Consider the following 11,230-nt stretch of genomic DNA (forward strand, 5'->3'; position numbering starts at 1 on the left):
TCATAGTTTACAATATATGTGAGATGTGAGAAGTGAAGATTGTACCTCTTATTTTGTGAACCATGAAATATTTTTTAACAAGTATGTGTCATAGGTCTTCATCAGGTTAAATATGATAACTAGTAAAAAAGATGGTGTTCAAGAAGATGCGTAATAAACATTATAGAAATGAATTCATGTTGTATGAGAAATTACTTATGGGTTATTATAAAACGATCTATTTTTTTTTTACGCATGAAGAAAAAAACTTGGCAGTAGAAAACTAGAAAGTTGAGAATTTCATCGCACAAATCCAAACCACATTTTTGTTTTCAGCTAGGATTCTCACTCTGATACGAAAGTAAACTGAGGATTAAGAAAGCTGTAGATGGATTTTATTTGTTGTTTATTTTAGCTTTCTGATTTTAAAAGATGTTGAGTTCATTTGATCACTGGGTCATTGTCATGGCCTGCAAAAATTTTCATGTAGCCCCATTACTCAAACCTTCAAAGGTATCAATACTGAATATACTTTTGTTTATTTTGACAATGTCAATTTGCTAGAAACACTTGGATCAAACAAGGTGCATTAATCTTGAATGAAATATTTTTAGGAGTTCTGCCCTATATTATACATTGAATATTTAAATTAATTAAATTTGAGTAAAGCACCTAGAAAATCAAAAATTTGTAAATACGAATATTTTAAACACTTACAATGACATAGTTTTGACTAGCCCGCTTGCAGAGCTCAACATAGTTGTCAAAATGGTGATTTGGCATGTCTGCGTGTGTCCGTTCAGATTATGCTTGTCTGGGGTTTAACTCTGTCGTTATTTGGCATAATTTCAAGTAACTTAGCACAAATGTCCACAATGAGACATTGTGTCATACGCAAGAACTGTGTGGCTAGGTCATACTTTAAGGTCAAATGCAAAAAAAATGGTCTCAAACAGCTTGTCCACTTATGGAATTTAAAATAACCTGGCACAAATTGTCAACATCATAAGATGGTGTGTCCCGTGCAAGAATGCTTTGGCTAGGTCAAACGTCAAGGTCAAAATAATCATTCACTCACTGATTTTATTTTACTTTGAATATAGCAATGATTGAAGAACGTCGCATGAAGTTGGAGGAGGAGATAGAGCATATGATGAATCAAGTCCATGATTTCAGAGGAGATGAAGAGGAAGAGGATGGTGACGCAAGTATGGGGGAGGAGGACAAAGGGAGTGATGAGGATGGTGATAGTGATGGGGAGGGGGGACATAGAGATGATAAAGAGAATAGAGATAGAATGAAAAGTGAGATTGATGAGGACTTTTTGACTGAGAGAGAGTTGAGAGATAGAGAGAGGGAGCAGAGAGACCGGGATAGAAGGCTGAAAGATATGAGGAGGGAAGAAAGGGGAAGAAAGAGAGAGGACAGGGGTGATAGGAGGCCGGATGAGAGTATGGATAGGGGTAAAGTAGGTATGGATAGGAGTAAAGAGAGGGAGAAAGACAAGAGCCATGCAAAACATCGAGATAGGACTCGTTCTCAATCTGGAAGTCGAGATCACAGCAGAGATAGACATAGGTCGGGCAAAAGTAGATCAGAGAAAAAAAGTAGACATCATAGTGAAAGTGAGAGACACTCATCTAAACCTAAACGAAGGTCTAAAGGTGAAGGTAAAAATGAGAAAAAAGAGAAAGTATGGGAACCAATGGAAGATGAAGAAGAGGAAGAATTTGTTGGAAGCAAAGATAGTGGTGAGAAAGATTTAAACATTCAAAGTAAAATGTTAGACTTGGCAGGCATGGGGGATATTATTAAGGAGGGAGACAGTAAGGATGAAAGTGATGCAAGAGAGTTTGATAAAACCAGTTATTTAGAGAGTCATGGTATACAGGTGGCAAATAATGATATGCCTGCTGAACAGAATGTAATACCTGAAACTGAAAATACAGAAAGTGACAATTTTCAGGAAATGTTAGGAAATGCAAACACGGATCATGCTTCCGAGTCTAATGCAACATAACTTTCTATTTTGATTTATTTTAACATACTGAATTTTTCTTAACTGCATGCAATCCTTTAAATGTAAAATTTTTCATATGTACATGCCTGTTTGAACTATTCTTACTGTTTACTCATCATAATAAAGTTACAAAACTTACAGTAATCATAATTTTTATGGTAATTGATCACAGATCGCAGATCAGGTAAGTATTTACATTGGATTTTTATATAGATTGATGGTTTCACTCAATAATGCACTTATCTTACTATTACATGGGTACAAGTTTTCAGGCATTTTCCATAAGTTCTGGTTTTTTATACTCCTGAAAGCACTCTTAATATATAGAACCAATTAAAATAATGTTAAATTCAGACTTTTCAGGCTTTTAGAAATTATGAACTTGCACCCATGCTATTATTTTACTTATGCAAATAAGTAAGGCAATAAATATAAGTTAATTTGAAAGGAAATGTGTCTCATTAACAATCATTATGGAAAGTAAATGAGTAATTAGTATTGCATGGAATTCATTGAATTAGAGAGAAATTGAAGTACTTCCTTTGAAATCCATTGGTTGCATATAGAGAAATGGTAAAGAAATGCCTGGGGGACAATTGTTTAATGAACATTTGTGAAGTAAACAAAAAACATGGTCATTGTTTGAAAATAATATTTATCATTCAATTACCTGAATACTAAGTAATGTGTTTAGCATGTGTTTCTTTACCAATTCAGTATATATTTATGTTAAAAATTGTTGATATTGAACTTTATCTCCTGCTCACTGTATAAATTATTAACCTAGAAGAATAATGACTCTATTTACAATGAAACTTTAACTAGTGTGTAATGAAACATTTTAAAATTTTTAGAACTTGGCGTTTGAAAATTGCAAATTATGAGTACATGTTTTTCTAAAGAATTTTCTTTCTCATTTGCTACATTGAGATAGGTGAAAGGAAAATTGAAAGAAAAACACATTTTTTCAATTTCTTGAACTTTAAATATCCGCAACTTACACAATGAAATTTCATATAAAACATTTCAGAGTTGTAGTTTTTCACCATTCTTAAAATAGATTTTTAATGAGCCCAGTTATATTAAAAGTATTCAATTTTGAAATTAAATTTGTTTTTAGTATCAGGTGAATACGTCTTGTATTTTTTCATGTTTTATTTTGATATGTTAGTAATTTATGTAAAAAATGTATGCAGAAAACTATGTTGAAGTGATTGATTGTCAAGATTACATCAAAGATTAGGAAATACATGTATGCGGAAATACTGGCCATTAATGCTTGTGAAATGAAAAATTTATCATGTCAATTTTGTTAAAAAAATTCTTGTCCTGCTTTGCATAATTTTGATTAAAGGTGTCACAGTTTGCAAAAATGATGACCATTTAAATGATGACTTTGTATCTGGGTTAAATATTTTATAGATCATACCTTAAAAAATCATGGATTTTAAACAGTATCTTGTTACAGAAAACAAAGGTATGTTTAAAGTCTTAAGGTATGTCAATCTTAAACGTATTTGGCTCTTTTTGTAATACTTGCCTCAATAACAGGTTTAATATCGAGTTTTCGAACCGGTTTATGACTAAAAATGGACCAAACCATCGGGACTAACACTATGATAATATAAGACAGGCCATTGTTAACAGCTTACTGCTGAAATTAGGAGACATCAGTATAGTGTCTGGCTGGATTTTTACACTACTGGTATACTTTAGTCGTATTTGCTGCTCTGATTCAAATCTTTAAACTGAAACAAACAAAATTTTGCTAGCTTTTTTAAGTGTATAATTCTTCTCCAAGCCCCATAATATATATATATAGTTTATATTGTGTGTGGGCTCGTCTGTGTGTGTAATAATATTAATAGATGGTGTGTACACTAATGTTTTTTATTGCGGTAATTATTGATTTCAGCAATGAGTAATGAAAAATTTGAAGCATTGTACCAGCCGGTGAATTAGTGGGTGTGTGTGTAGACAAGTGTGTGTGTGTGTTTTTATATAAAGTGATGGAAACAGTAATATTTTCACAAATGATATTCTATAAATGACCATATGGAGTCTAAGAGAGTGTTATATAGGAGTCCGAAAATGATTTTGTGTGATAATAGAGTGTGATTGTATATACTTGACATCAAACTACTTACACACCACAATATTTGTTATTATCCAATATGGTGGGGTTGTGACTCGCGAAGTTTCGAAATAGAGAGTAATATGGTTAGAAAATCTTAAATACCAAGTAAAACAACAAGAAATGAAAGATCAAAGTTAATGCGCATAGATATGAATAATATAACCAATTTGTAGGCTATATTAGATTACACAAGGACATTGAAAATTTATTATAGTAACGTGTTGCAGTTTGATAAGCATTCATATACTTTCTTATATTGTTTGTTGTAAGGCAGGGTGTTTATATTTGTTACTTTTGTCCAAAAATATATATGTAGACCATAGTGTAAGTATTTGTTTTTATTTATACAAATGGTGAGAATGTTAATAGTTAATAGGTCATTGCGGGTTGATTATGGTCGTTTACTTCAAACACTTGCCCCTCACCGCTGTGGGTTGCGAATATCCCGACAGAGACATAGGATTCTTTTTATGTGATGTAGACTTATCTAGCCAAGCAAATTGAAAGTATGGTAGGTGCTCTACATGAGGTTTTGACGCGTGTGGGGTACGCTGAGGTCTTCATTAGTATGGAATTCGCCAATTAGTAATTGAGAATACTGTGTAAAGTGTAACGCTAAACACTAGGTGAGTGTGTGATTGCTCATCTATCCAAATGTTGGGATGTAAATAGACGGCATGTCAGGGGATTCTTAACCATATGCCACCAGTATAGAACCAGGCTTGCATGCACACCTGTGCAGTCTGACCCCGCTCTATATACTGTTTGTTTGATAGCGAAATCCCTCTATTTTTAAATGGACATTCCAAATTCAAAGTAGAGCAAATCAATAATATAAATTTAGAAGGGTAAAAACATCTTTAATCACATTTGGTTAAATTGATGACTCCAGTTACCTGCTAATGCTATGGGTTATTTTCCAGAAATGTTAAATTCTGTCAGATAGGAATGCTTACAGCTGGTTTTAATTTGCTTCAGGCCATGAATGCTCTGGGAATTTAACACTTGTCAATTTATTTTATAATAGACATTTAATTTTGCTAAGATCGTTTAAGGCTGTCATTACAAATCATTACAACCCCAGTAAACCCACTAGGCAAATCAAAGGTAGCGGTATCTTACTTTAAATATACTTACCAGATATGGGACGTTTTCTGTCAACAAATTAAAGCAGCACGCCTCCAGATTCATGTTAAAATTTTCGCGAAATTTTTGGACAGTGTATTTAAAAGTAAACTATTGTGAGGTGAACAAACTAAAGTTATTTATATATTAACAAATCAGCAATTATAATCCAAGAAAATTACAAAAAAAGTGGTCCATATATGCAAAAAACAGCCCTTACTATGTTAATAACTCAGTAGAAATATGGTGATAAAATACTGCAAAATCAGTCTTAATCGCACATAACATGTAAAATATAACTTGGACCTTCAATATTTTTACCTTTCTTAAAATTTTAGTACATTTTTCGCGATGTTGATTTTCTTGAAATATTTTGGCTCATCTGTAGGAGTGCAGCTTTAAAGGCTGCACACGGTTTAACCTTACATGATTGTAAGTCTGGCAACAAAATGGGTTACAATTACTGGAGTCTAAGCATCCCTTAGCTCCAGCAGGTAAGGTGGTTTTATTGTGCCCCACTTTAGTGGCGGGCATTTAGATTTACCCTTGTCCGTCCTTCTGTCGTTTCTCTTTTGTGTCGCTTGTTACTCAAAAAGTATTTGACCTAGAGTCATGAAACTTTACAGGAATGTTAATCAGCATATGTTGTTGTGCACCTGGGTATTTTCGTCTGGATATTTTTAGTATTTTTATAGTTATTGCCCTTGACTTAGTAAAATTTTGCAATTTTTAACTTGTGTCATATGTAACTCAAAAAGGATTTGACCTAGAGTCATGAACCTTTTACAGGATGTGAATTCAAGCATGTTGTTTGTTTTCCACGCTTGGGTATTTTTGTCTAGGATATTTTTTTCATTTTTTTTAGAATTATTGTGCCCAATTAGTGGCGGGCATTTAGATTTTCGTTGTCCGTTACGTCAATTACCGTCCGTTCCGCGTCCCGTCTTCGTCGTCTTCGACGGTGCCGTACGGCCGTGAGCCGTTCATTTTGTGGTGCACGTAACTCAAAAGTATTTGACCTAGAGATATAGAAACTTTACAGGAATGTTGATCAGCATGTGTAGTTGTCCCATGGGTTGAATTTTCGTCTGGATATTTTTAGTATTTTCAGAGTTATTGCCCTTGACTTAGTAAATTTTGCAATTTTTCACCCTTGTTGTCGCATAGTAACTTAACTACCAAAAGTATTTTTGACCTAGAGTCATGAAAAACTTTTTACAGGAATGTTGAGTAACTACAAAAGTTATTTAGATACGGAGAGTCAGCATGTGTAGTTGTGACCTGGGTATTTTCGTCTGGATAGTTTTTTAGTATTTTTCAGAGGTTATTGGGCCTTTGCTTAGTAAAATTTTGCAATTTTCCAACTTGTGTCGGCATGTAACTTCAAAAGTATTTGACTAGAGTCATGAACTTTACAGGAATGTTGATCAGGCATGTGTAGTTGTGCACTGGGTATTTTCGTCTGGATCATTTTTAGGTATTTTTCAGAGTTATTGGCCTTGATTAGTAAAATTTTGCAATTTTTCAAACTTGTGTCCGCATGTAAGTCAAAAGTATTTGACTAGAGTATGAAACTTTACCAGGATGTTGAATCAGCATGTGTGTTGTGCACCTGGGTATTTTTCGTTCTGGATAGTTTTAGTATTTCAGAGTTTATTGCTTGATTTAGTAAAATTTTGCAATTTTCAACTTGTGTCGCATGTATATCACAAGTATTTGACCTAGAGTCTGAACTTTACAGGAATGTTGATGCACATGTGTAGTTGTGCACTGGGTATTTTCGTGTGCATATTTTTAGTATTTTTACCGAGTTATTGACCTTGACTTAGTAAATTGCAATTTTTAACTTTGTGGTGCACTATACTCGTGTGTAGAGGTGAACTGAGAGACCACACCCCTCCCCCCCCCATATATATATCAGGAATGTTGATCAGCATGTGTAGTTGTGCCCTGGGTATGTTTCGTCTGGATATTTTTAGTATTTTTCAGTTATTGCCTTGACTTAGTAAATTTTGCAATTTTCCAACATGTGTGCACATAAACTCAAAAGTTTTGACGTAGAGTCATGTAACTTTACAGGAATATTGATCAGCTTGTGCAGTTGTGGCACCAGTGGTATTTTTTCGTCTGGATTTATTTAGTATTTTTAAGAGTTATTGCTTCAACAGTAGAAATTTTTTCATTTTCAACTTGTGTCGAAAGTTCTCAAAAATGGATTTGCATAGTCAATAAACCTTATAAGGCATGGTGTCAGCAGCATATTTGTTAGGAATTTGCACTGGGGTTTGGCTTGTGAATTTTATCCAGTATTTGTGTTTATTTCTTGACTTAGGTAAAAGATTGAAAGAGTGGCGGGGTGGTGGCACCCGTGTCTATAGGACATTTTCTAGTTGTCTTAGACTAGTAATTTTGCAATTTTCAACTTTGTGTCACATGTAACTCAAAAAGGATATTTGACATAGAGCTCATGAAACTTTACAGGAATTTGATAGCATGTGTGTGGTGGGCACCTGGGTTTTTGTCATAGACTTTTATTTAGATTTTTTTAAGTTATGCCGTCTTGACTAAGGAAAATATATTTTGAATTTATAGGCTTGTGGTGCGCATGTAACTGCAAATAAGGATTTGTTTCAATTTACACACTCTCTAACGGGAGGTGACAAGTGATTAAGTTTTGCACTGGGGTTTTCGCTTGGTGGATTTATTCAGTAGTGTGTGTAGATTTAATATATATCTCTTTACACTCTACTTAAAACCGTTTCATTATTTTGTTATTTGTTTCCTTTGAGTCTTAGTTTAGGAATACCAACTTTACAGGACATATAATGCAACATCTAACTAACATTAGACAGGAATACATGCCTATCACTACTGTGAGCTATGACCTGGGTACATATTGATATAGAGAATTTTATTTCAGTTTTGGTAGTAGTTTATTGCGCTTGACTTATGAGGTAGTGATAAAATATATGTGTTTCAACTTGTTCAGCGTGTGTATTTCAAGATTTTAGGTTAAAGTTGATTTATCTCATTTATTTTTTTTACGTGCCCACTCAATCCCAGTGTGTGTGCAACTGTCTGTCTGTCTGTGCACAACAAAGTGTGCACTGACACATTTGTGTTTTGGACATAAGGATTGTTCTAAAAAATTAAATATGGTATAGACACTACTAAAGTATGATGATTTGTTGCATCTCTAAGACGATGTCCTACTCAATTGTTAAGTTTTACCCTTTTAATTTGTAGTTTACATTCTCACATTACAGTTAAAGTTGCACATCCGTGTGTGTGTGTGATTGGGTGTGTGTGTGTGGTGCGTGTGATATAACACATGTTTTTACACACGCTCTCTCACACACTATAGAGATTAAGGTGACATAAATTAGTGAAGTTCACAATGTTTCACAATTACAGGATTGAAAGTTAACACTTGTACGGGCTGCTTCAGTGTGTCATCGCTCTCTCGCACCGGCTTCTCTCTCACACTACTCACGCATATCACGGTCTTCGGACATCAGAGTGGTATGTGGCAACCCCATTGCCTTATATATAGGATACGTGTGTGTGTGAAGCTCACTCACTCTCTCACAAGAAGAGGATATAGATAATAGAGATATTATTTTATAGTTTTAGTGTAAATGTAATGGCATAAATGCTTACTGTTCTAGAGTGTGTGAATATAGTAATAGATACATACAAGGTGAAAGTACATTTAAAGAGGTATATAGGTAGGTATTCATGTCAGGACAGTAACTGTCATGCAATGAAGGATTTTAAAATAACATGGCACAAATGTCTACCACATCAAAACAATGTATCGCATTCAGACCCATGTCGTGTGACTCACATATCATCTGAAAACAATCGTGTGTAGAGAATTAACAAGAACAGGCAGTTTAAAATGCGAAGATTTCTTTCAGTTAATAACTGCTTCACAGATCTAATGGTTCTATTCAGGCTTTGTACAGGAAACAATAGGCTCTGTGCTCTTGTTTATGAAAAATTAAGGCTGTTCCCAACCTTGAAATGCTTGTGTGGTCTGTTTCACCAGAGTTAAGTTCACATTATGTCCCTTGTATGATAGTTTGAATTATATGTATGGGCAGACAATATACCACCCTGGATTATTGTTGTGTGGTAAGTTTGCAATGAATAGCACTTCATTTCACAAGAACAATATTAAACACTTAGTTACTTTTATTCTCTTTTCTTCTGCAATACTTAGAAAACTTTTAGGGGGCATTCGTTAATTTGTAGTGATTTCTTTGTGTGTGTGAGAAATATTCTGCCAGAAGTCGCGCTGGAGTCCTACATAAAAGAACACAGTTTATTTATGTCCCCGGGCTGATTCAAATGTTATGGGGTTTAAAACTTTTAAATTTTATACCTTTTTGTTTTAACAGTAAACTAAAGTTTGGTTTTCTTTTGCAAAATTAAAATTGCCAAAAATTTTCTTCAAAAAATTTGGGCAGTTACTTATACCCCCTTTTTTCCCCTTTTGAGAATTTTTTTTCAAAATCAATTTCATAGAAAATCTTTTTTATTATTTATCATTAGAAAATTGATTTAAAAAGGAAAAAAATTTTAAAAAAAATTTTGTTTGTTTATGGGGGCCAGTAAAATGGGAAAACTTCCCCAAAAAATTTAATTGTTTTTAAATTATTTTAATTTGGGGGTCTTTCTTTAAATCTAGCCCCCGGGCTAAAACAATTTTAAATTTTTTTAAAAAAGAAGGGAAATAAAACAAAAAGAAGTGAAAGGGTTGAAAAACAAAAAAAAATTGTTTAAATTTGGGTTGGGCCCCTCCCCCTTTTTGAAGCAAAAACTGATACATAACCTAATTTGGCCCAATTTTTCCCGCCCTTAAAAATGATAGAAAAAAAAAAAACAAAACCCCCCCAAATTTGGGTTTTTTAAACTTTCTGTTTTGGGTTCCTTTACATTTAAAGGGAAATTCCCCGGTGGATTTTGAACCTAAAAAAACAGCCATTGCAAGTCAAAAAACCTTAAACCCTTTTGGCCCCTATACACCCTAAAGGATGAAAAGTTTCACAATATTTAAAATTTTTCTTCTGGGCCCGTTTTATTTATCTTAGTGCAGGTAATGGGGTTTTAACCTTTTCCCAGTGAAATTTAATAAAAGGGGGGTTTCCAAATTTTCTTTCACTAAGGTAAAGGGAAATTTTTAACCCTTAAAAATTTTGCATAACTTAAGGCGTATTTCCAAAAGTTTTCAAACCCATTGGGGTTTAAAAATTACAAGTAGTTGGAAAAATTTAAATTTTTAAGGGGGGTTTGTTTTGCAAAATTAGGGCAGTCATTAAAATGTTGGATTTGGGCCTTTAAAAATTTGGGAAAGGGATGCCTTTTTATAATGGGCTTTTAAGTGCAGTGCACCCAAAAAAACCGGTTAAATCTGCATTTTTATTTTTTTACTTATTAACCTTTATTAATTTTTAAAATTTTTTTTTGTCTGGGCCATTTTTTCCTAAAAGGGATAAAAATTTTAGGACTTGAAAAAATTCATAGGATTTATAGATCTTTAAAAAGAAAAGGAAATGCAGTGCACAAGAACTGGTACTCTGCATTTCTTATTTTTTGAGTTATTGCCCTTTGCTAATTTTCATAACTTTATTTTTGTCCAGGCCATTTCTCCTACAGTATAAAAGCTATGGACTTGAAACTTTATAGGATGATAGATCTCATTAAGAAGAAGTGCAGTGCATAAGAACTGGTACTCTGCAGTTCTTATTTTTGAGTAGTTGCCCATTGTTAATTTTCATACTTTATTTTTGTCCGAGCCATTTCTCCTAAAGTATAAAAGCTATGGACATGAAACTTCATAGGATGATAGATCTCATTAAAAAGAAGTGCAGTGCCCAAGAACTGGTACTCTGCATTTTTGTGCCCCCACGTTAGTGGCGGGCATTTAGATTTACCCTTGTCCGTCCGTCCTTCCGTCCGTCCGT

The 11,230-nt window shown here is 33.8% G+C and overlaps 1 protein-coding gene across 1 annotated transcript; it reads left to right on the forward strand.

Annotated features, from left to right (window-relative positions):
- Positions 1 to 1,058: 1,058 nt before the first annotated feature.
- Positions 1,059 to 2,137, forward strand: LOC132719820 (nuclear speckle splicing regulatory protein 1-like). The gene has a single exon (XM_060703744.1). It carries the CDS (start codon positions 1,085 to 1,087, stop codon positions 1,997 to 1,999), a length of 915 nt encoding a protein of 304 aa, XP_060559727.1. The 5' UTR covers positions 1,059 to 1,084; the 3' UTR covers positions 2,000 to 2,137.
- Positions 2,138 to 11,230: the final 9,093 nt, after the last annotated feature.

Source organism: Ruditapes philippinarum, unplaced genomic scaffold, assembly GCF_026571515.1.
Source record: "Ruditapes philippinarum isolate M1 unplaced genomic scaffold, ASM2657151v2 ctg821_1_1_1_1, whole genome shotgun sequence".
Classification (NCBI taxonomy): Eukaryota; Metazoa; Mollusca; class Bivalvia; order Venerida; family Veneridae; genus Ruditapes; species Ruditapes philippinarum.